Source organism: Clupea harengus, chromosome 26, assembly GCF_900700415.2.
Source record: "Clupea harengus chromosome 26, Ch_v2.0.2, whole genome shotgun sequence".
NCBI lineage: Eukaryota > Metazoa > Chordata > Actinopteri > Clupeiformes > Clupeidae > Clupea > Clupea harengus.
The window spans coordinates 4,957,717-4,982,142 of record NC_045177.1 but is presented as its reverse complement, the minus strand read 5'-3'; the positions used below and the strand labels follow the sequence as shown (position 1 = coordinate 4,982,142).

Genomic DNA, 24,426 nt, shown 5'->3' with positions numbered 1-24,426 from the left:
ACACAGGTCCATTGTGGGATGGGCCATGATGGGCCCTCAGGATCATTAGTCAATGTGGCCCAGTATAGGTTGACTATTAGCATATGTCTGTGCTGTGGGATTGCCCATGTTCGCTTCTGTGGGTCGACTATAAGACATGGGCCCTTCATGAGAGCTAACTTACGGAGCTTCTATATGGGTTCAGTGGGGTTTTGCCCATGATGGGCTCTCCGTAGCATCTTCAACATGGGAACAGGAATAGGCGCAGAGTGTGGGCACAATATGGGAAGCGTCCAGTAGACTATGCCCTTACGAGACAGGGCAGTTTTTTTCTTCTAAAACTAGCATGCTAACTGGCTAACAGCCAACAGACTTGCCTTGCAAACACAGTCAGGAGTGCTGAAACTGATCAAAGTAATCTAACGCCTTTAACTGTTGCATTTTGGCAATATATTTATAAATGCATTAAAAACCTGTACAAACACTACACTATCACTATAAATTGGCATTAAACTGATAATCTGAAATACCGTGCAAATGTTTGTCTGAAGCTAACATCATGATAGTGTTTATGTTTCTTTTTCTGCAATAAATAATAATAATAATAATAATAATAATAAAAAACTCGTCCTTCTTCCCTCTTCCTTCATGTGGTCTATATGGAGAGGAAGTATGGTTCTATGGTGGTGCAGTGGGCTAAAACACAGTAGTGCTCCACAAAACACAGGATTTCATCAGAATTACAGAAATCAGAGTACACAATATTCACTGTCTAGCTCACATGGGACAATGAATTCAAGTCTTCCACTTTCACAATAATAATATGTATCATTGACCTTTTCTCATTGGTACTTAAAATACATTACACAGAAAAGATGATATACGAATATGAAAATAATATATAAAATCAAATATTTTTTTTATACTTTTTCGCATACTGTAACACATTTGTATGATATGAATTTAGTCAACAATGCCACTGAATAGGTTAGAAGACCTACAGATAGTGCACTCTAATTGTAAGCAATCGTACATTAACAAGTTTATTCCAAATGCCAGGGCATGACTGATAGTTGAAAGAAAGTTACATTGAAGATTTGATTTCCCACTTTTCCAGAACCTTGGAAAAAGTTCCACAATTCTCAGAAATCGTTTGAAAAGACCGTTATTGGGAGAGTAATATAATTCTGTCTCATGCCGTGTGTGCTTACCTTAGTCTGCATACTACATCTTATTAATATAAGACATTGCACTCATTTAAGGGTCTGAAATCATTTAATCAGAAGAGATGGTTAAGTCTAATCTTGTTGATTGGTACGGTTCCATTTCCTGAGTACAGTTAGTCTGCAGTAATAATCTCTTAAATGAATGCAGCATGGCTTTGTGTGTCTTTGACTACCAAGGCACACCTTACTTTGACACTTCTCTAAAAATGTAGAGATTTTAAGAGATGATGAAGACAAATAAACAGAATATTATGCCTTAGTGCAGTGGTTGGATTTCTGAGGACATCTTTGTGAGTATTTCAAAATTTTAAAAGATGTAAGAATTTCTCTGCAGATATTTTCTGGTAATAATATCTAGTTATTCTTTATAAGCTGCCCTTGCATGTCTTCAAACAACACCTCTCAGTTAAGGCCATGTTTCAAGATGTCACTACTGTCAGAGGCTAACGCCATCTTCGAGGTGATCAAAACAAATAAACTCACCATCATGTCTTTGTTCAGTCGTTGAATTTCTGGGAAAGGTGGTGGTGTCCTCCCATAAGAGCTTCCATTAGACACCTGACCCTCACAGCAGGCCTAAATCCCCCTGCAGACACACCTGTGGAGGGCTGTATAAAAGATCAGGTGAGATGGGTCTCACACACCGAGCCCCAGTGAAGGAGCCGTCTACAGCATCTCCACACACTGAAGCAACATGGACCTCAGAGCCTCCATCTCCCTTCTTGTGCTGCTGCTTGGCCTGTCCAAGGCTCTGCCTGTCATGGTAAGAATGCCTGAGATATTCAGAACTCTATCTTTAAATAGTAATTGTTTGTTTGTACCGTTTCATCTTCACCTTTTGGATTTTATCTGTCTCTAGGAGGACGGAGATGAAAATGAGATTTTCTTTGAGGAGCCTGACAGTGTGGACATAACTACACAGATTCTGGCAACCAATAATGGTCTGTTTCTCATTATTTAAACTATTTAACTGCTTCATTTAAATGATCGTTTGCATACACTTACAGTGTCACTAGAATAACTTTAAAAATGACATTTCATCTTTCAGCTTCCAGTGAGTTTCTAATGGAAGGAGATCTTGTTGTGCCAAGAACCAGGAATGCTCTGGCTTGCTGGAACAACAACTGCTTATGGAAGAAGTCTTCTAATGGGAAAGTTGAGGTCCCCTACACAGTCAACTCTCAGTTTTGTAAGTATTTGTTGTATTTTTTTAATATGCAATATATATATTTCAAAGCACCCCCATTGGTGCTTAATGTTTGTTGTGCTTTTCAGCATCCGCTGATCAGAGTAAAATTCAAAATGCCATGGCAACCTTCAACGGTAGAACCTGTATTCAGTTTGTTGCTCGCTCGACTCAGAGTGACTACATCAGCATTGAGAACAGAGATGGGTGAGTTTGTCGACTGTAGAGTGTTGAAAATGTCTACGTCCACATACACCTGCTTCCTGGAGCATAGCTTTTCTCCCTTAAATGTAAATCCCACACTAATTATCTTGCTGGTAACACTTTTATGTAAAGATCCAATGTAATGACACCAGTGAAGACCACTACTAAATGAATACCAGTTTGGCATTACCTGCAGAATTACTACTAATATTCATTAATGCTGATTAGTGTGTGACTGACTGGTAATTAGTAACATAACGTCATTAAACACATCCTGGTTGTAAATCCTAATTCTGTGAACAAATGAAAGCAAACTTACAGTAATTAATACATACACTAATATAAGTTAATGACACCCTGTTGTAACTGTTGCTGTCATTGTTCCGCCCATCTTTCTCAGGTGCTTCTCCAGCCTTGGGAGGACAGGAGGCAAACAGGTGGTCTCCCTCCAAAAGAGCGGTTGTGTTTACCACGGCATCATCCAGCATGAACTCAACCATGCTCTGGGCTTCTACCATGAGCAAACCAGGAGTGACAGAGACCAGTATGTGAAAATCAACTGGAATTACATCAACCCAGGTAAGCTGCATTCCCCACCTTCAATTCTTACTCAGACCGACTGAAATGAATGAAGACCTTGAGACCCTTCTCCTTGTTTTGGCAGAAATGGTTTACAACTTCCAGAAACAAAAGACCAACAACCTGAACACTCCATATGACTACTCTTCTGTGATGCATTATGGGAGGTAAGAAAATGGGAACCACTGAATAAAACGTATTCACCAAGAGCTGTTTTACCTGTTCGCATTACTACATAAAAAATATGTTTTATAAAACTTTTACAAATCACTGTCCACATCTCCTTCTGTAGAACTGCTTTCACAGTCCAGAATGGAAAGGAGACAATCACTCCAATTCCAAACTCAAATGTTCAAATTGGACAGAGACAGGGAATGTCCACCACTGACATCCTGAGGATCAACAAACTCTATGGATGCTGTGAGTATGACCTCCTGTATGATATGGTGAAACATCATATAACTTTGAGATTTCTGAAATGATGAGTACTGCAATCCAATTCTGACAATTCTCTCCTCTTCCAAACAGAACCAAACCCAAACTGATGCTGTCCCAGTCTGGTACCACCACATGACGTCTTGATCACAGAACACAATGTGACAGATGAATATGTATATGTCTTGTGAGCATCACCACTGTCATATTGATATTACTGGAAAATAAAATGACTGAAAATAACTCATTGTCTTGTTGTTGCTCTACTATTTTCATGCAATATGGCAAAATAATCTATTTCCAGAATCAGAAACATATCCTCTCAGTATCCTTCCTTCTTTAAAAGAACAGCCGCACAACAGTTCACATTAAGAAATATGAGCCAAAATGTCAACAAGTTATGGAACTAAGAGAGCAAGCATGTATATGTGGGCCCAGTTCAGATTTTCTGTGGGCAGAGTCATACAAATTCTATACGGAGCCCCAGTGGGGTCTCTGTGGAATCGTCCACAAGGGCTCATCCATGGAAATCCCACACAGGTCCATTGTGGGATGGGCCATGATGGGCCCTCAGGATCATTAGTCAATGTGGCCCAGTATAGGTTGACTATTAGCATATGTCTGTGCTGTGGGATTGCCCATGTTCGCTTCTGTGGGTCGACTATAAGACATGGGCCCTTCATGAGAGCTAACTTACGGAGCTTCTATATGGGTTCAGTGGGGTTTTGCCCATGATGGGCTCTCCGTAGCATCTTCAACATGGGAACAGGAATAGGCGCAGAGTGTGGGCACAATATGGGAAGCGTCCAGTAGACTATGCCCTTACGAGACAGGGCAGTTTTTTTCTTCTAAAACTAGCATGCTAACTGGCTAACAGCCAACAGACTTGCCTTGCAAACACAGTCAGGAGTGCTGAAACTGATCAAAGTAATCTAACGCCTTTAACTGTTGCATTTTGGCAATATATTTATAAATGCATTAAAAACCTGTACAAACACTACACTATCACTATAAATTGGCATTAAACTGATAATCTGAAATACCGTGCAAATGTTTGTCTGAAGCTAACATCATGATAGTGTTTATGTTTCTTTTTCTGCAATAAATAATAATAATAATAATAATAATAATAAAAAACTCGTCCTTCTTCCCTCTTCCTTCATGTGGTCTATATGGAGAGGAAGTATCGTTCTATGGTGGTGCAGTGGGCTAAAACACAGTAGTGCTCCACAAAACACAGGATTTCATCAGAATTACAGAAATCAGAGTACACAATATTCACTGTCTAGCTCACATGGGACAATGAATTCAAGTCTTCCACTTTCACAATAATAATATGTATCATTGACCTTTTCTCATTGGTACTTAAAATACATTACACAGAAAAGATGATATACGAATATGAAAATAATATATAAAATCAAATATTTTTTTTATACTTTTTCGCATACTGTAACACATTTGTATGATATGAATTTAGTCAACAATGCCACTGAATAGGTTAGAAGACCTACAGATAGTGCACTCTAATTGTAAGCAATCGTACATTAACAAGTTTATTCCAAATGCCAGGGCATGACTGATAGTTGAAAGAAAGTTACATTGAAGATTTGATTTCCCACTTTTCCAGAACCTTGGAAAAAGTTCCACAATTCTCAGAAATCGTTTGAAAAGACCGTTATTGGGAGAGTAATATAATTCTGTCTCATGCCGTGTGTGCTTACCTTAGTCTGCATACTACATCTTATTAATATAAGACATTGCACTCATTTAAGGGTCTGAAATCATTTAATCAGAAGAGATGGTTAAGTCTAATCTTGTTGATTGGTACGGTTCCATTTCCTGAGTACAGTTAGTCTGCAGTAATAATCTCTTAAATGAATGCAGCATGGCTTTGTGTGTCTTTGACTACCAAGGCACACCTTACTTTGACACTTCTCTAAAAATGTAGAGATTTTAAGAGATGATGAAGACAAATAAACAGAATATTATGCCTTAGTGCAGTGGTTGGATTTCTGAGGACATCTTTGTGAGTATTTCAAAATTTTAAAAGATGTAAGAATTTCTCTGCAGATATTTTCTGGTAATAATATCTAGTTATTCTTTATAAGCTGCCCTTGCATGTCTTCAAACAACACCTCTCAGTTAAGGCCATGTTTCAAGATGTCACTACTGTCAGAGGCTAACGCCATCTTCGAGGTGATCAAAACAAATAAACTCACCATCATGTCTTTGTTCAGTCGTTGAATTTCTGGGAAAGGTGGTGGTGTCCTCCCATAAGAGCTTCCATTAGACACCTGACCCTCACAGCAGGCCTAAATCCCCCTGCAGACACACCTGTGGAGGGCTGTATAAAAGATCAGGTGAGATGGGTCTCACACACCGAGCCCCAGTGAAGGAGCCGTCTACAGCATCTCCACACACTGAAGCAACATGGACCTCAGAGCCTCCATCTCCCTTCTTGTGCTGCTGCTTGGCCTGTCCAAGGCTCTGCCTGTCATGGTAAGAATGCCTGAGATATTCAGAACTCTATCTTTAAATAGTAATTGTTTGTTTGTACCGTTTCATCTTCACCTTTTGGATTTTATCTGTCTCTAGGAGGACGGAGATGAAAATGAGATTTTCTTTGAGGAGCCTGACAGTGTGGACATAACTACACAGATTCTGGCAACCAATAATGGTCTGTTTCTCATTATTTAAACTATTTAACTGCTTCATTTAAATGATCGTTTGCATACACTTACAGTGTCACTAGAATAACTTTAAAAATGACATTTCATCTTTCAGCTTCCAGTGAGTTTCTAATGGAAGGAGATCTTGTTGTGCCAAGAACCAGGAATGCTCTGGCTTGCTGGAACAACAACTGCTTATGGAAGAAGTCTTCTAATGGGAAAGTTGAGGTCCCCTACACAGTCAACTCTCAGTTTTGTAAGTATTTGTTGTATTTTTTTAATATGCAATATATATATTTCAAAGCACCCCCATTGGTGCTTAATGTTTGTTGTGCTTTTCAGCATCCGCTGATCAGAGGAAAATTCAAAATGCCATGGCAACCTTCAACGGTAGAACCTGTATTCAGTTTGTTGCTCGCTCGACTCAGAGTGACTACATCAGCATTGAGAACAGAGATGGGTGAGTTTGTCGACTGTAGAGTGTTGAAAATGTCTACGTCCACATACACCTGCTTCCTGGAGCATAGCTTTTCTCCCTTAAATGTAAATCCCACACTAATTATCTTGCTGGTAACACTTTTATGTAAAGATCCAATGTAATGACACCAGTGAAGACCACTACTAAATGAATACCAGTTTGGCATTACCTGCAGAATTACTACTAATATTCATTAATGCTGATTAGTGTGTGACTGACTGGTAATAAGTAACATAACGTCATTAAACACATCCTGGTTGTAAATCATAATTCTGTGAACAAATGAAAGCAAACTTACAGTAATTAATACATACACTAATATAAGTTAATGACACCCTGTTGTAACTGTTGCTGTCATTGTTCCGCCCATCTTTCTCAGGTGCTTCTCCAGCCTTGGGAGGACAGGAGGCAAACAGGTGGTCTCCCTCCAAAAGAGCGGTTGTGTTTACCACGGCATCATCCAGCATGAACTCAACCATGCTCTGGGCTTCTACCATGAGCAAACCAGGAGTGACAGAGACCAGTATGTGAAAATCAACTGGAATTACATCAACCCAAGTAAGCTGCATTCCCCACCTTCAATTCTTACTCAGACCGACTGAAATGAATGAAGACCTTGAGACCCTTCTCCTTGTTTTGGCAGAAATGGTTTACAACTTCCAGAAACAAAAGACCAACAACCTGAACACTCCATATGACTACTCTTCTGTGATGCATTATGGGAGGTAAGAAAATGGGAACCACTGAATAAAACGTATTCACCAAGAGCTGTTTTACCTGTTCGCATTACTACATAAAAAATATGTTTTATAAAACTTTTACAAATCACTGTCCACATCTCCTTCTGTAGAACTGCTTTCACAGTCCAGAATGGAAAGGAGACAATCACTCCCATTCCAAACTCAAATGTTCAAATTGGACAGAGACAGGGAATGTCCACCACTGACATCCTGAGGATCAACAAACTCTATGGATGCTGTGAGTATGACCTCCTGTATGATATGGTGAAACATCATATAACTTTGAGATTTCTGAAATGATGAGTACTGCAATTCAATTCTGACAATTCTCTCCTCTTCCAAACAGAACCAAACCCAAACTGATGCTGTCCCAGTCTGGTACCACCACATGACGTCTTGATCACAGAACACAATGTGACAGATGAATATGTATATGTCTTGTGAGCATCACCACTGTCATATTGATATTACTGGAAAATAAAATGACTGAAAATAACTCATTGTCTTGTTGTTGCTCTACTATTTTCATGCAATATGGCAAAATAATCTATTTCCAGAATCAGAAACATATCCTCTCAGTATCCTTCTTTAAAAGAACAGGCGCACAACAGTTCACATTAAGAAATATGAGCCAAAATGTCAACAAGTTATGGAACTAAGAGAGCAAGCATGTATATGTGGGCCCAGTTCAGATTTTCTGTGGGCAGAGTCATACAAATTCTATACGGAGCCCCAGTGGGGTCTCTGTGGAATCGTCCACAAGGGCTCATCCATGGAAATCCCACACAGGTCCATTGTGGGATGGGCCATGATGGGCCCTCAGGATCATTAGTCAATGTGGCCCAGTATAGGTTGACTATTAGCATATGTCTGTGCTGTGGGATTGCCCATGTTCGCTTCTGTGGGTCGACTATAAGACATGGGCCCTTCATGAGAGCTAACTTACGGAGCTTCTATATGGGTTCAGTGGGGTTTTGCCCATGATGGGCTCTCCGTAGCATCTTCAACATGGGAACAGGAATAGGCGCAGAGTGTGGGCACAATATGGGAAGCGTCCAGTAGACTATGCCCTTACGAGACAGGGCAGTTTTTTTCTTCTAAAACTAGCATGCTAACTGGCTAACAGCCAACAGACTTGCCTTGCAAACACAGTCAGGAGTGCTGAAACTGATCAAAGTAATCTAACGCCTTTAACTGTTGCATTTTGGCAATATATTTATAAATGCATTAAAAACCTGTACAAACACTACACTATCACTATAAATTGGCATTAAGCTGATAATCTGAAATACCGTGCAAATGTTTGTCTGAAGCTAACATCATGATAGTGTTTATGTTTCTTTTTCTGCAATAAATAATAATAATAATAATAATAATAATTAAAAACTCGTCCTTCTTCCCTCTTCCTTCATGTGGTCTATATGGAGAGGAAGTATCGTTCTATCGTTCGTATCGGAGAATTTTACAGAAGATCTAAACATAATGAATGACTGACAACTGTATGAGCCTAAAGACATGGTGACATGGAGTCTACAATCGACACTTACCAAGTCTGAGAATGAAAAGAACAAAACAAAATCTGGCCGCAACACAAGAAAGATAGATGTAGCCCACTTGGCCTAAATAAGAGCAGATAGAAACAATAAAAGATAGCCCTTCCTATTTTCCGTTGTCCTCAAAAACTTGACATATATCTTCCCACCTTATAGCATACACAAAAAAACGGAAAGGGTCCAGTGAAGACATACTACACTAAGATCCTGAGCGACATCTTATTCTGAAGGATCCTCACTTAGTAAGCAAACAATAGTAATATATGAAAAATCACATGTTTTCAGTTGTCCTCGTAGTTTTTTTAGTTTGTGGTAAAGTTAAAAGCAAAAACTCTACCAATACTAGGTCTACCCTACACTTAGCCTATACGTAAATAATTACAAGGACGTAATGCGATTTATTAAATGGTCCGTTTCTACTCTTTAAAACGTTTAGCCTGGACTTCTTATCTGTTTAATTTCAACACGATCTATTTGACGCATGTTGTGTCACTTGAACGAATTCGAGAATGTGTTAAAGAATGTTCTAACAACTTCTGGAAGTCTCAGCTGGTGTAGGTGTGGGTTTTCCTATCGGTACTACATACTGTAATCTTATTGGTCAGTGCAGACTGAGCCAAGATTGTATTGGCTGGAGTTGGCTGAGCGTTCCAGAAACTGCTGGAGTGCGCTGCGCTGAGGTATATAGAGGAACTGCTGGGAAGAGTTTAGTCAGAGTCGAAAGTGATCAAGAAGGCAGCGGTTACTTCAGAGCTGAAGAAGGAGAGGAGAAATAATTACAAGCAAATTTGCCATCAAGACACCAGACAAGATCAAATCAATACCTGTGAGTAAAGATTATACTACTTGAAATATTTTTACTGCAGGCATACGAGTGGATGGTTTTGTAGTGTTGGTCTATTTATAGCAGTGATTTGTGTATAAAATCTTACTTGTCTAATTAAGAAATGTAAACAAATGCTATATGGGCTACAACAACATTGAACATTAACTCCAGTATTAGTAGGTTATTAGCCAACATAAAATAACTTGAATTGTATGTAGGCTTATAAACTACTGATGCCGTAATACAGAAAACCCATTTATGGAGGGCAAAAGCAAAAGTTTATGACCAGTGTATTGTCTTTTAATTAATATATCTGGACAATTTCTAGGCAGGGGGACAAATACTGTTGATAGTATATCAGTAATATCAATACAAACTCTGATTTTGTGTTTGTGTTTGTTCAGAAATCAGGATGTCATCAGCAAAAGGTATTTCCATTGGTATTGACCTGGGTACCACCTACTCCTGCGTTGGGGTGTTCCAGCATGGAAAAGTGGAGATCATTGCCAACGACCAGGGCAACAGAACCACCCCGAGTTATGTGGCCTTCACAGACACAGAGAGGCTGATTGGTGATGCTGCAAAAAATCAGGTGGCCATGAACCCCAACAACACCGTCTTTGATGCCAAGCGTCTCATTGGACGAAAGTTTGATGATTCCGTTGTTCAGTCTGACATGAAGCACTGGCCCTTCACAGTCATCAGTGATGGGGGAAAGCCCAAAGTTCAAGTGGAGTACAAAGGTGAGAACAAAACATTTAACCCAGAAGAAATCTCCTCCATGGTCCTGGTCAAGATGAAGGAGATTGCTGAGGCCTACATGGGACAGAAAGTAACCAATGCAGTCATCACCGTTCCTGCCTACTTCAATGACTCCCAGCGCCAGGCCACCAAGGACGCTGGCGTGATCGCTGGACTGAATGTGCTGAGGATCATCAACGAGCCCACGGCAGCAGCCATTGCTTATGGACTGGACAAAGGCACGACCGGTGAGCGTAATGTCCTCATCTTTGACCTAGGTGGTGGTACTTTTGATGTTTCTATCCTAACCATTGAAGATGGCATCTTTGAGGTCAAAGCCACTGCTGGAGACACTCACCTGGGTGGGGAAGACTTTGATAATCGCATGGTGAATCACTTTGTGGAGGAGTTCAAGAGGAAATTTAAGAAAGACATTAGCCAGAACAAGAGGGCACTGAGGAGGCTGCGCTCAGCATGTGAGAGGGCCAAGAGGACACTGTCCTCCAGCTCCCAGGCCAGCATTGAAATCGACTCTCTTTATGAGGGCATTGATTTCTACACCTCCATCACCAGAGCTCGCTTTGAGGAGATGAACTCCGACCTCTTCAGGGGAACCCTTGAGCCTGTGGAGAAAGCCCTGAGAGATGCCAAGTTTGACAAGGCACAGATCCATGACATTGTCTTGGTGGGAGGTTCCACCAGAATCCCCAAAATCCAGAAGCAGCTGCAGGATTTCTTCAATGGAAGGGACCTGAACAAGGGCATCAACCCTGACGAGGCAGTGGCCTATGGTGCTGCAGTTCAGGCTGCCATTCTCATGGGTGACAAGTCTGAGAACGTCCAGGACCTACTGCTGCTGGATGTGGCCCCCCTGTCTCTGGGCATTGAGACGGCTGGAGGTGTCATGACTGCCCTCATCAAGCGCAACACCACCATCCCCACCAAACAGACCCAGACCTTCACCACCTACTCAGACAACCAGCCCGGGGTCCTGATCCAGGTGTATGAGGGAGAAAGAGCCATGACCAAGGACAACAACCTGTTGGGCAAGTTTGAGCTGACAGGGATTCCACCGGCCCCACGCAGTGTCCCTCAGATTGAGGTGACCTTTGACATTGATGCCAATGGAATCCTCAATGTGTCAGCTGCAGACAAAAGCACTGGCAAAGAGAACAAAATAACCATCACAAATGACAAAGGCAGGTTGAGCAAGGAGGATATTGAGAAAATGGTACAGGATGCAGAGAAGTACAAAGCAGAAGATGACACTCAGAGAGAGAAGATTGCTGCCAAGAACTCCTTGGAGTCCTACGCATTCAACATGAAGAGCAGTGTTGAGGATGAGAACATGAAAGGCAAAATCAGTGAGGACGACAAGAAGACAGTTGTGGAGAAGTGCAACCAGGCCATCTCCTGGCTGGAGAACAACCAGCTGGCCGACAAAGACGAGTATGAGCACCAGCTGAAGGACCTGGAGAAGATGTGCAACCCCATCATCTCCAAACTGTACCAAGGAGGAATGCCCGGAGGAATGCCAGCAGGAGGCTGTGGTGCCCAGGCATGCAGCGGCGCAGGTGCCAGTTCACAGGGGCCCACCATTGAGGAGGTAGACTAGAGTATGTGACTGGTCAAAATGCACATAAGTTAATCATTCTTTATAAATAATACACATGTTTGTACTACTATATACTGTTACCTGGTAATATATTGATGCAGTGCCTGTAACTTTTGTCTTCATTTCTTTAAATGGAAATAAATGTCAGTGCATGCATTCATGTTCACATTGAACATGAATAATAAACATTTACAAAATGAAAACTCAGGTGTCTTTCATACTAATTGTATACCAATTTCAATTCAACATAAACATAACATACAATTATAAATCAAATCTACAGGTAATACAAAAGGAACCATGAAGGGGGGTTATGCGGATACTGATTATAAACAATTAAACTATGATACTTTGGTATTAAGGTAGTTTTTTTACCTGGCTTAATGGTCATGAAGTTGTCATATGGTTAAACGATAAAATAATTTTATGGTAGAACTGACAATATTTGATAGTGTGACTTACTTCTGATACCTAATGTTAATGTATGTAACACTTTTATACGGTGATATTGTTCTCTTTCTTTCTGAGACCCAGAGTATAGTAACCTAACACATAGTTGCCCTCAACCAGATCCAGCTGGCGTCTTTGACATGCGCAGTACACTTCCCCGGTGCTCAAGCCGTAAAGATGGCGGCGTCCACAGCTAATCGTGCGGCACGGTTAATATCAGTTGCCTTAACTCCAGGACCTTTTAAAGTATCTCGTATTGTCAGTACTTTTTACTTCGATGGGCAGGTCCTGTCATCTAAGGGAATGCGTTATTATTCAGCTGTTGGACACGAGAGATGTTGGAAAGCGGCAAGCAGCGTGACATTGAGGAGGCTGTCATGTAAGCAATTTGGCTAATAGTTTCTATGCTAGCAAGTAAGCTAATGCTGAAGTGCTGAGATCTCAGTATGATTTGCAATCAAGTAAACTTTTTCTATTTATTCGCTAGGCAGAAAAAAATGGCGTAAATGCCTGGTGTGCCATTAATTTAGGTGGTCTGAGTAGGTGTCAGTTAACGTTAGCAATCCATCATTTTGCTAAGGTGATGCAACAGTCTTTAACCTAGACAAGGGCAACATAGTTGAACAAACTGCCTAGTCTGCCCCATAAGTACAGGAGATCTGTTTCATTCATCGAACGCAACCAGCCTTGTGATGACTAAGCAGTGGGAGGTCTATATTTGATGATGTAGGTGAACACTTATGCGAAGCAATATATAGCTACCTTTGTAAGCTCGAAACGGGTAGTAGAGATAGGGGAGCCTTCACACCTAACTGGTAAAGACATATGGGCTTATATGAGGACTGATGTGAGAGAATTTTCCATGCTTTGAGAAGTCTTATGTGAATTAATTTGCCATACTGTGACAGTCATGCATGCCATGTCCGTTTTACAGTTGAAATCCTATTGTAATTTTGCTAGAAATTCTAACGTGCCAACATCTTGAGAACTGTATATTTTGTTGTATGTTGTACACGATGAAACTTCAGTGTTGCATTCTTGTGAGTGTAATCCAAAAATGCCAGTCCCTTGTAGTTTGTCAACTGATTGAGTTGTGGAACTTAGCCTAGCTATTTTTCATTGATTGTAGGGTCAAAGGCCAGGCATGTTTTGAGTGCCCAGTCCTTCCACACTAGTGCCATCTGCCAGAACAAGGAGGATTTTTACCAAGTGTTGGGTGTTCCTCGCAATTCTTCGCAGAAGGAAATCAAGAAGGCGTATTACCAGGTGAGGTCATATTTGTTTCTTAAAGTTGCAGGCTCTAGAGTCTTACATTATAACTGTGGTTTATGGTTGTGTTACAAATGAATGATTTTGATGGCTTCATTATTTCTTTGCCATCAGACTATGAACAGGAAGTAAAAGTTACAGACATTATCACCTTTGGTGATGAACATGTAATTTGAATCATCTGTATATAATTTATATCACAATGTGTGAAAGAAGTATTTAGACTAGTTTTAGACAGAATGGAGTATTCAGACTTACAGTTTTCTACTGGACTTGTGTTATAACTACTGCGTTTCTGTCCCTCAGATGGCAAAGAAGTTCCACCCAGACACCAACCCAGATGATCCTCAGGCGAAAGAGAAGTTTGCTAAACTAGCAGAGGCCTATGAGGTAAACTTTCCTGCAGTGTAGAAATGGCTGAAGCCCAAATCATTACACACCGCAGCCATAGCAAATCCCTCCGCACCGTAAGAAAAACGGAAGAGGTACAATGAAATGCAGGCTTCTTAATTTATCAAATTAAGCTACTTAGTTCATTATCTGAATGGACTTTTAAAATCACTAAGTGTTCTTATTTGCTATAGATCAGCTAGTGCGGAGGTGAATTGTTGCAGGGACTCAATGATCATCAGATTCTGAGCCTTTTTCCTTTTCTTGTCGACAAGCTCAACTGCTATACATTTTTATGTAATAATAATAATACAAATAATAATAAGCTTTATATAGATTGCACCTTTTCAAACATGCGCTGTAAACATTTTTATGTCATGTGGCACTTTCTAACTTCTCCCCCCAGGTGTTGAGTGATGAGCTGAAGAGGGTGCAGTATGACACGTACGGGTCGGCTGAGGGCCCAAGCCAGAGCAGAAGAGAACAGCAGTACAGAGGAAGTTCCAACGTGGACCCTGAGCAATTGTTCCGCAAGATCTTTGGCGATTTCAGTGGAGCCCAGGGATTTGGAGATTTCAGCTCCGTATTCGAGCAGCCTCCAGAGGTCTGTCCTGTGTCCACTGACGTGTCACTAGAACTATAGGCCCCGGCAGAGGCAGGGAAAACTAGATCTTTGTTGTCCCAAGTTTGAGTACAGTCAGAAATCAAGTGCATATCATGATTAGTAACACAGAGAGAACAACCATATCCATGCAGTTATAAGTTAAATCTGTGTCAACATATTGATTGTTAAATGTGTATAAGATAAAAGGCTGCAGGCTGCAGCTGTTGCCTACTGAACTATAGGAAGAGTTGCAGAAGATTGATGGCTCATTGCTAATTACAGCACTTCTGGTAGTTCAGTGCAGATTAATTTGCCTTTTTTTTTTATTGGGCACACACCTGACCAAAGTGATTGGCACTATAGGGAAGGTATAGTTTTAATCTCTGGGTGCCTCCCGGGAATGGAGTTGAGCACCCTACTGTGCCAGTTGAGCTACAGGGACATCATTTCTGACCGTCAGTTAGTATGGTGAGTGATGGTTCATGTTGCTGGGAAAACTTCAAGTCCCTCTCTGTTTTTGTTCTCCAGTTTGTGATGGAGCTGACGTTCACTCAGGCCGCCAAGGGTGTCAACAAGGAGATCACGGTCAACGTCGAGGACGCCTGCCCGCGGTGTGACGGCAAAGGAAGTGAGCCTGGCACCAAAGTCCAGCACTGCCACTACTGCAATGGCACCGGCATGGTGAGGAAGCACTTTTCATTTAAGGGGCCTTCCATTTTTGCGTCTAATCATCGCTTTCAAATTGATGTACTTATGACTAGTCCATTCCTGTTCAGTAATGATCATTCAGCTATTCGATATCAGGTACACCACACATGGGTTATGGGACAGGATTTGTTATTATATGTATATGAAAGCTTAATCATCATGTTTGACCAGCTATATAGTCATAACTTGCCAAATAATAATGTAACACATGCAGCTAAAGGTGGCTCCCTGTTCGGTGCAGTTATGTTGCTAATGTTTGAAAATAGTTGTAAAAAACAAGAAATTGTTTAGTGTCCCAGCTCTGTGCGCTGTGTGTTTTTGAATGAAGGTTTGCTTTTAATGCGCCCTCTGCTGCCCTCTACAGGAGTCCGTGAACACGGGTCCCTTCATGATGCGCACCACCTGTCGTCGCTGTGGAGGCCGCGGCTCCATCATCATCACACCCTGTGTCCTGTGCCGGAGCAGCGGCCAGACCACACAGAAGCACACAGTCGTGGTGCCTGTACCGGCAGGTGAGGCGCCGCCGGTCGGTAGAAAACGGTGGAGTAGATGGTGGAGTAGCATAGGATAACTCGATGTGCCACGGCTCAACTTCTCAGTCTGTCGGCTTCCATGCTGCTGAAGTGATTTGTGCATTCAAACAGCAGAGTTTGGAGAAATAACAAACATTACCTGGAGTTATTTGGTAAAAAGCTAGAAAAACATTCATTTAGCTGAATCTCCATATTTCATCATGATGACTAAAGTAAATGCGTAATGCCGTAGTTAGTCAGACGTACTCTTCCTTCAACAGCAGTACTTGAAGTCATTTTGAGTAGCTGTCTGACTCGTGTCTGTCATGGTTGTTTCAGGTGTGGATGACGGGCAGACTGTACGGATGCCGGTTGGGAAGAAGGAGATGTACATCACGTTTAGAGTGAGTCTGTCTTCATGGTTAATACTGGTGTCTCCTACTCAGGCGGCGCTCGTCATTGAGTCACGGTGCTGATGCAAAGTTTATCAGCTAAAAAAAAAGTCTATTTTTTAAGAAATGTGTTATACCTTGTTTCAGTTAAACACTGACGTTTATTTCCACTTATGATTAGGCATGCGCTGAATAGTTATGGGAGACAGCTTTAAGTATTGTATTGACATTACAATCAAATAAGCTGCCGATGCACATGGTCCTGCTCCTGCTTCTCAGACCTCCTGTTCTGTCCCCATGCTGGCATGAGCGCTGATGCTGCACCCAAACATATGAAAAGGCTCTTCCCTGTATATGTGGGGGTTGCGTTTTTCTGATAAGTGGACGTCTACTGTACTAAATTTAAGCCTAATTTGTACATTTCCTTTTCAAATCATTTCTGAGAATGAGTTATCTCTTGCCACTTTATAGTCTTTAACAAAGGAGTTAGCGAGTAGTTTTATGATGCACTTGGTGCAGAGGCTATTGTCTTGCTAACGGCACTACTTTGGATTAAGTAAATGTAATTAGAGTAGCCTCCTTTCTCTGAAATCCTCATCTGCTTGGTTTCTTAATCTCATTGATTTACTATTGTGTGCTGACCCAGCTATTTATAAGCTGTTAATTAGGGAAAACCTTTATGTGCTGTAAGGAAGGGAGTCATACCCATTAACATCTTAACATCTGAAGTTCCTCGATCCCTGTGCACCCTTACCAGCTTCACACCTTTCGCGTGCTTTGCACAAGCAGAAGCTATCTGATTGTTTTGTGTATTGCAGTTTCCTTCAGACTAGCTTCCTCCCTCCCAACGCTTGTCTCCTCAGCACCAGCCTTCAGCTTTACTCTCTGTTGTACTCTCAGACTCATTGTGAAGGCAGTACTAAACTACTAGACATGTTCATCGCTGGTCATTGGTGATCAGGGAGTCATTAGCTTTGAATAGCGGTTCCATTCCATTTTGGACCTTGAAATCCTTGTTATCCCAGCAGTACTAGCTTTGCCATTGCAAAGCCCTTACTTCGATGGATGTGAACATTGTAGAGATAATCTGTCAAAGCTGACTTGACTTGGAGTTGAAGTTGGAGAGCCACTATCAACAATAAGACTACTGCAAGAACGTTCAGTGGAGCTCTTAAGCAATTACCTGTCGTCTGATGCATGCTTGGCCAGCAAGGTGCAATGGATTAGTACCTGTGGAAATTACTCTTGACATAATGACACAACTTTCTCTCCCTCTCCCTCTCCCTCACACGCCTAGGTCCAGAAGAGTCCGGTATTCAGACGTGAAGGCCCTAACATCCACTCTGACGTGCACATCTCTGTGGCACAGGCCATCCTCGGGGGCTCGGCCAAAGCGCAGGGGCTGCACGACCCCATCAGCATAGAGGTGGGACTGAGAACTACATGGGGGACACTTACTCTGCTTTCACTTCATGCCCTGTTCATGGAGCGACTTGACCAAGAACAGAGAAGAAGTTTCATTTCAGGACAAACTGCACAGCTGTCCTAGCTTTGGTATCCTATCTGATGGGGGGTGAAACCGTAGTTACATTTAACATATACTACAAAAGTGTCATTTAGTATGTATAAAGACTGCTGTAATGAGTGCTTTGTGAAAAGGTTCTGCTTAAAGTACCTTAAACAGTGATCTTGCCATGCTAGTACAATAATCCTCTCTTGCAGGCATGTCAAAACATGTTGCGTAATATATAGCTCCATACCGAGCTTCCTTGTTAGTCTGTTAAGTGAACTTAAAAGCAATTTTAGGGTGTGAAAGTGAATACTATATTATGGAGTAAAGTCATTTGTGGCCATTTGAAACCATCAGATTCCTCCTGGGATGCAGCCAGACCAGCGCGTCAGACTGCAGGGCAAGGGCATCCAGCGAGTGAACAGCTACAGCTTTGGTGACCACTACGTCCACATCAAGATCAGAATCCCAAAGTAAGAGAGATGTTGACCATACTTACTCTCCAGCAGAGACATATTATGGGGGATTTGTATATATTCATTTATTGTTGATTAGAAATAGAAAGAATCAGATGCATTCCAACTTTGAATTGGGGTGACAGTGGTACAGTGGTAGAGAAGTCGTTTAGTAATCAGAAGGTTGCTAGTTCGATTCCCTGTCGAAGTGTCCTTGAGCAAGACACTGAACCCCTAATTGCTCCTGGTGTGCCATCAGTGTAAATGTAAAATGTAAAATGTGTATACATTGTAAGTCGCACATATGTAAGTCGCTTTGGATAAAAGCGTCTGCTAAATGACTAAATGTAAATGTAAATGCATTCATCTTAAGTCCACTTGACTTACCAGGGGTAAACCAGTCTAATCCCTTACCTGTATCATGTGAACTGCAGACTGTCCCAGGAGCTCCTATGATCTACAAAGCTAGTTCTACATAATGTTGGCCAACAAATCATTTTTAGTTAATGACATAAGATTCTACTATTTTAGATTTTCTTTTTTTTAGTGAGACGTGGTTCACAGAAGGCAGCAGTGCTACTGTCCTCAATGGGAGAGTGTCAGAAAATGTCTCTAAGTTCATTTACAGGAACATCAACAACACCTGTACTCTTTTTGTTATGGTTGACAAGCCTACAAACGCCCCCCAAAACAGATACCCCCAGAACTTCTTTCCACCGATACATTTTATTAACTTGTTTGCTTTTTAAAAAATGAATTTTAAATGAATTTGCTTGCCTTTCAAGTAAAGGCCTTTTCCTTTCACCACACAGTCAAACGATGAAACTGTGCCATCTTTAAGACCACCTAGGGATAATTTGACGACTATGCCACAATTTAATTCAACTAACCACAATACTCTAGAGGAATCAGATTGGCATCTTTATCCAGGACCAAGAAAACAGCACATTACACTGTCAGAATACATTTGAAAGTGCTGCTACTAGTCCATAAATCACTGAATGGTTTGGGCCCAGAATACATCTGATATATATCAGCTCAGGACCATATCTGGTCAGCTAGTAGAGCCCAGAGTCCAAACTAAACAAGGTGAAGCAGCATTTAGCTGTCATGCAACTGGAACAAACTGATGAAGATCTTACATGTGCCCCAAATGTAGCAGCTTTTGAATCCAGGATACAACATTTGTCTTTACCTGAGCCTATGATTGTGCTCTGAAAATTGCATTCTATTCTTACTGCACTTTACTTTGAATTTAATTATATTACTTATATTTTAAATATGTACAGTGCATAGTCTTTTAATTTTGAATATATTTTAATTACTACTGTTTTATTACTACTTTATGTACTTTCTTTCAATTATATATTTTTTTACATTTTTATCTTTTGCACTCTTTTTGTCCTTTCCTTTGGGCCTTCCTTTTGCTGTGATTTATGTAAAGCACACACATGAATTGCCTCTGTGTATGAAATGTGCTATATAAATAAACGTTCTCTCTCTCTCTCTCTCTCTCTCTCTCTCTCCCTCTCCCTCTCCCTCTCCCTCTCTCTCGCCTCCCCTCCATCTTGTGTAGAAAACTGAGTCGGAGGCAGAGGTCCCTCCTTTTGGAGTATGCTGAGGAGGAGGTGGATGTGCAGGGCACCGTCACTGGTGTCAATCCAGCAGGTAGAGTGGGGGGGGGGGGGTTGTGTGCGTGTATGCCAGGGCGAACACATGACTACACCAGACTGCAGCACGCTCACACCAACACAAACATGTATGCTAGGACGAACACACAACTACACCAGATTGCAGCACGCTCACACCAACACAGATTTGTATGCTAGGACGAACACACAACTACACCAGACTGCAGCATGCTCACACCAACACAGACATGAATGCTGATTCCCCCCAAATAGAAATAACTCTCCACTCCGATGAGCTCAGGAAACAGATCACTCCAAAATGTTTGATTGCAGTGCCAACATATTTCATTATAATTGTGGTAATCTGTGGCGAAGCTCACATCTGCTTCTACTTTAAGTGTTGAATGCACATCAGCTTTTACCTCATGCAAAATGAGCTACAGCCTTTGAAAAAAAAAATCTTAATGGTTTCAGATGATGTTGCTTTGAAGCTGATAGGGCAAGAGCAACCTTTCAGGGGGATCTAAAACAGATGAGCCAAATTCTTGCTTTCCCTCTCCTTGGAGTGTTGAGCTTTCCCTCTCCCTTGTAGTGTTGAGCTTGTGGTGACAGATGGCGTGACTAGTCTCGTTTGTACCCCAGCCAGGGCAAAGAGTAGCGAGTCTTCAGGAGAAGAGCAGAGCAAGAAAGACGAGGGGAAAAAGGAGGAAGGAGGCTTCTTCTCCAAGCTGAAGAACATGTTCAGCTGACTGCCGCAGGTGAGACCCCTGTATAATGAGGCAGTGGGGAGTTTAAATCAAAATGGGTGGGTCAATATAAACATGTATACATTTAATATACAATGAAGGGCAAAATATAAATAGTAATATATTGATAATATCTATAATAATAGAAAGTTAAGGTCTTGGGGTTCCTGTCTTCATCAGATACTAGTCATCTTACAGACATTGCATGAGTAGAACGTAAGATATATTTAAGTAGAACAATAAATAGAAGGGAATTCAACTAAACAGTGCACAAAATGGAATGGGTTAAGTAAAATGAAATCTACGACTTAATTAGGTAATTACGACTGAACTAACTAACTGACATCAGCACTGAAAAAAGCACTCAGAAAGCACTCACAGCACTCTTCATCGTTAGACGTGGATGGCAGTGATTTATGTAACTGTTCCGTTTCCTCTCTCTAGGCAAGAGACCTGCAGGTACCAAACATGGCTAATCAAGAGGAGGGGCTGATAGAGCTCCCTCCCATCCCTCTCGGCCCTCCCTCGCCCTCCGCGGCCGCGCCGGCAGGGGAGTGGTGGTGGGCACACATGCGTAAAAGGGTGACGATTCCAGATGGGCAGCCCCAGCCGGTGGACGGGTGCCCAGCCCACACCGCAATGTTTACAGTGCCCCTAACAGAGCCGAGACGCACTGGTGAAGAGGATCCAGAGAGAACGAGAGATCCAGAGAGGGCGAGAGATCCAGAGAGGGCGAGAGATCCAGAGAGGGCGAGAGATCAGGAGAGAACTGAGTACCTCATGAAGGATTGGAAGGAGGAGGAGGGCAGAAGGTCTGTTGAAGGTGGATGTTATGGCTGGAGTGGTCTGGAGTGTCTAGGGGCAGTACTGTACCATATGTCTTTGGAAGCATTCACTTTACACTGTGGGACTGAAAGGTGTTTTATATAAATGGCAAAAATCTAGGCATATTTGTGTGGTGTTTTAATATATTCTGTATAATGTGTACATATTTAATATATTTTGTGTGATAATGTTTTTTTTCTTTTCTTGGAAAAGCACACCATTTAATAAAAATCCTCTGCATAAAAAAGATGATTTTTGCCTAAACTTAACTTAATATAGGTTATTAAACTAAGGATAACTAAAATGTCTTTAAACCATCAAAAAATGCATGAAGAAAGTGAACCACTGTTTGGCATCTCTGAAACTCAACAAAGTGTTTCATGTCAAAGCAGTAGCCACTAGGTGGTGCTAATGGATTGTATATTGTCTCACGGTATTTCAGGATCAAACCTTACTGGTTAGTTTAGTTACAGAGGAAAACAATAGCATGCTATGTTTAAGATCCAGCCATTAAAACAATGTGTTTTGGAATAAAAGATTGGAATTTGCCTGTATGACCTTGGCAGATGGTCTTCCTGGGAGGTCCCCAGTTTATTTCATGTTGGATTAAACCACAATATGGGAGCATTTACGGAGTTAGGAGAATGATTAATTACAGATTATGAGAACAAAGAATAAAGAGGCAGAAAATAGTTCATAAAAAATATTTATGTATCCTGCAGCCAGAGAACTCCGCTTGTTTCTCTCTCTCTCTCTCTCTGGTGCTCTTTTGTCTATCTATCAGCCTGCTCCTTATCGTCTCCATGGTAACCATCAAAACAGCATCCCAGCTGTGCCTGACTGTTTGGAATGTAGTCATTCTATGCCTTTGCCATTTGCCATTCAGCAGTGTAAATACTATGTTGAACAGCAGGCCCTCGCCCTCTTTCAAACCTCCAACATCCACTTGTGGCACAGACAGCGTCTCCTCCTTGCCCACATGAGGTAGATTCAGTGCCGGCGATGAAGACAACGATTGTGAAGAGTTGCGTCAGGTTGTTGGCACCCTCTTGGCATGTAAGCTAGCGGATGTGGTCGCTATGCGCGTCTCCGTTTTGGAAATGTCCGAGCACTGATACTGAAACTTGATTATCTATGGTCAGAGTAGCTTGAGTAGTAGAGCTGGACATCACCCATACGTCTGGGCGGACCTCTGCTCTTTCTTCTGCACTCTATTTTGGATAAACGTGTCTGCTAAATGAACACCTGTAAATGTCAAGAGTGAATGTGAACACACACCACTGGATCTCTAAGTTGTTTCAACATGATGAGCAGTGACACTGCTTAAGGTTATGGTGCTCTTTATAACTATTGAGTGGACATTAGTTAGGGACATTAGTTAGTTTGGGCCCTCAGTTTTTGCCTTGATAATGCCTCGATAGTCTTGATGATAGCATTACATTTCCCAGTATTCCACAGCTGCACTTGACAGATTTCATACACATGAGTTGTCTGTGTAAAACTACTCCGTAGATTAGTGGACAGTAGACCTGTGAGTGTCTTGCTTTATGTAAGTGGCCAAAGCTTATAACTGGACAATGGCGAACCCCCAGGGTGAAAACCCTTTGCCCTCTCTCTCCATCGTTGTGCTGATTATATCCCTTCTTTCTCTGTTTCTATCACTGCGAAACCACGCCGCAAGCACACACAGGCACATCACTCCAGCTGTCAACCACTTGGATCAGTTCACCACAGATCCTCTCGAGCAGCTGACAAGCCAACCTCAAGTGCCTCATAACCTTTTGGATGTGTAAGTATGGCAGATTGTTTTCTCCCAAACGATGAATAAGGCTTTTGAAGAGGGGGCAAGAACACAGAGCTACTTTTTTTTTCCCCCCGAAAACTTTTTTTCTTTTTTTTTTGTTGTAAATAATAAAGCCAGTCAAAAGCCCGTCTCCAAAACATCGGCATCATCTCCAAAACAGAGCGGGGGCTGGTGTCAGCGGAGACACAGGGAGCCGCTGCTCTCTGCTTTCAAGAAGCCGACGGACGCTGATAGATGGAGATAAGGCACGGTAGCTTTGGCCCCGGGGCCAGCAGCCACCTGTGAGCGGGAGAGGAGAAAGAGAAAGGAGGGGGAGCAGAAGGAAGGAGGGAGGGAGGGAGGGAGGGAGAAAAGGAAAGATAGGGGAAAGCCAAAAGTACTGAGAGGGAATGAGGTGGGGAGCAACCCAGTGAGGTTAAAGAGGAAAAGAGATGAAAGGGAGAGAGAAAGGAAGGAGGAGGAGCGGAGGGAAAGAAAAGAAAGAGGGAAGGCCAGAAGAGTTCCGAGGGAATCAGGTGGGGAGAGACGCACTGGCTAGAGGAGGGGAGAGAGGAAAAGAGATGAAAGAGAGAGAGAGAGAGAGAGCGGGAAAGAGAGAGGGAGGGATAAGGCCTGCATCTTGAGCCCTTCTGAAAATCTCATATGCTCAGAGTGAGGTGTTCATTTCCCCTGTGATGCGTGCACAGTGGACAGGGCGTAATGTGGCAACCCGCAGAGGCAATACTGCTGATCCTGGGGCAATAACATGCTGCATGGTGCTGAGCGGAGAGCTGTTGCCCTGCACTTATGGCACCTCATCCAGGAAGTGACCCCGGTAAACACTGCTGACACCAGACACAACCAGACAGTGGCTGATGCTCTCACGCTCGTCCTCGTCACTGTCCCCTCCCTTCTGA

General features: G+C 42.0%; 4 protein-coding genes across 5 annotated transcripts; all 4 read left to right on the top strand.

The window, feature by feature from the left end:
* Window positions 1-36: 36 nt before the first annotated feature.
* LOC105899170 (hatching enzyme 1.2) lies at window positions 37-4,059 on the top strand. Its single transcript, XM_042703854.1, has 7 exons — window positions 37-1,962; window positions 2,068-2,146; window positions 2,254-2,394; window positions 2,481-2,598; window positions 2,996-3,174; window positions 3,260-3,341; window positions 3,467-4,059. Exons 1-7 carry the CDS (start codon window positions 1,900-1,902, stop codon window positions 3,654-3,656), a joined length of 852 nt encoding a protein of 283 aa, XP_042559788.1. The 5' UTR covers window positions 37-1,899; the 3' UTR covers window positions 3,657-4,059.
* Window positions 4,060-6,042: 1,983 nt separating this feature from the next.
* On the top strand, window positions 6,043-8,198 carry LOC116219761 (hatching enzyme 1.2-like). The gene is made up of 7 exons (XM_031563591.2): window positions 6,043-6,111; window positions 6,208-6,289; window positions 6,397-6,537; window positions 6,624-6,741; window positions 7,139-7,317; window positions 7,403-7,484; window positions 7,610-8,198. Exons 1-7 carry the CDS (start codon window positions 6,043-6,045, stop codon window positions 7,797-7,799), a joined length of 861 nt encoding a protein of 286 aa, XP_031419451.1. The 3' UTR covers window positions 7,800-8,198.
* A 1,556-nt stretch (window positions 8,199-9,754) lies between these two features.
* Window positions 9,755-12,331, top strand: LOC105896343 (heat shock 70 kDa protein-like). Its single transcript, XM_012823090.3, has 2 exons — window positions 9,755-9,878; window positions 10,283-12,331. The coding sequence occupies exon 2, from the start codon at window positions 10,291-10,293 to the stop codon at window positions 12,232-12,234; it is 1,944 nt and encodes a 647-aa protein (XP_012678544.2). The 5' UTR covers window positions 9,755-9,878; window positions 10,283-10,290; the 3' UTR covers window positions 12,235-12,331.
* A 461-nt stretch (window positions 12,332-12,792) lies between these two features.
* Window positions 12,793-22,298, top strand: dnaja3b (DnaJ heat shock protein family (Hsp40) member A3b). Of its 2 annotated transcripts, XM_012833865.3 has the most exons (12): window positions 12,793-13,063; window positions 13,814-13,950; window positions 14,260-14,343; window positions 14,750-14,947; window positions 15,476-15,628; window positions 16,020-16,167; window positions 16,507-16,571; window positions 17,857-17,985; window positions 18,427-18,542; window positions 20,101-20,192; window positions 20,798-20,913; window positions 21,346-22,298. In XM_012833865.3, the coding sequence occupies exons 1-11, from the start codon at window positions 12,862-12,864 to the stop codon at window positions 20,902-20,904; spliced, it is 1,431 nt and encodes a 476-aa protein (XP_012689319.2). In that variant the 5' UTR covers window positions 12,793-12,861; the 3' UTR covers window positions 20,905-20,913; window positions 21,346-22,298. The 2 variants fall into 2 exon arrangements, with proteins under 2 accessions (XP_012689319.2, XP_012689320.2); XM_012833866.3 differs by lacking the exon at window positions 20,798-20,913.
* Window positions 22,299-24,426: the final 2,128 nt, after the last annotated feature.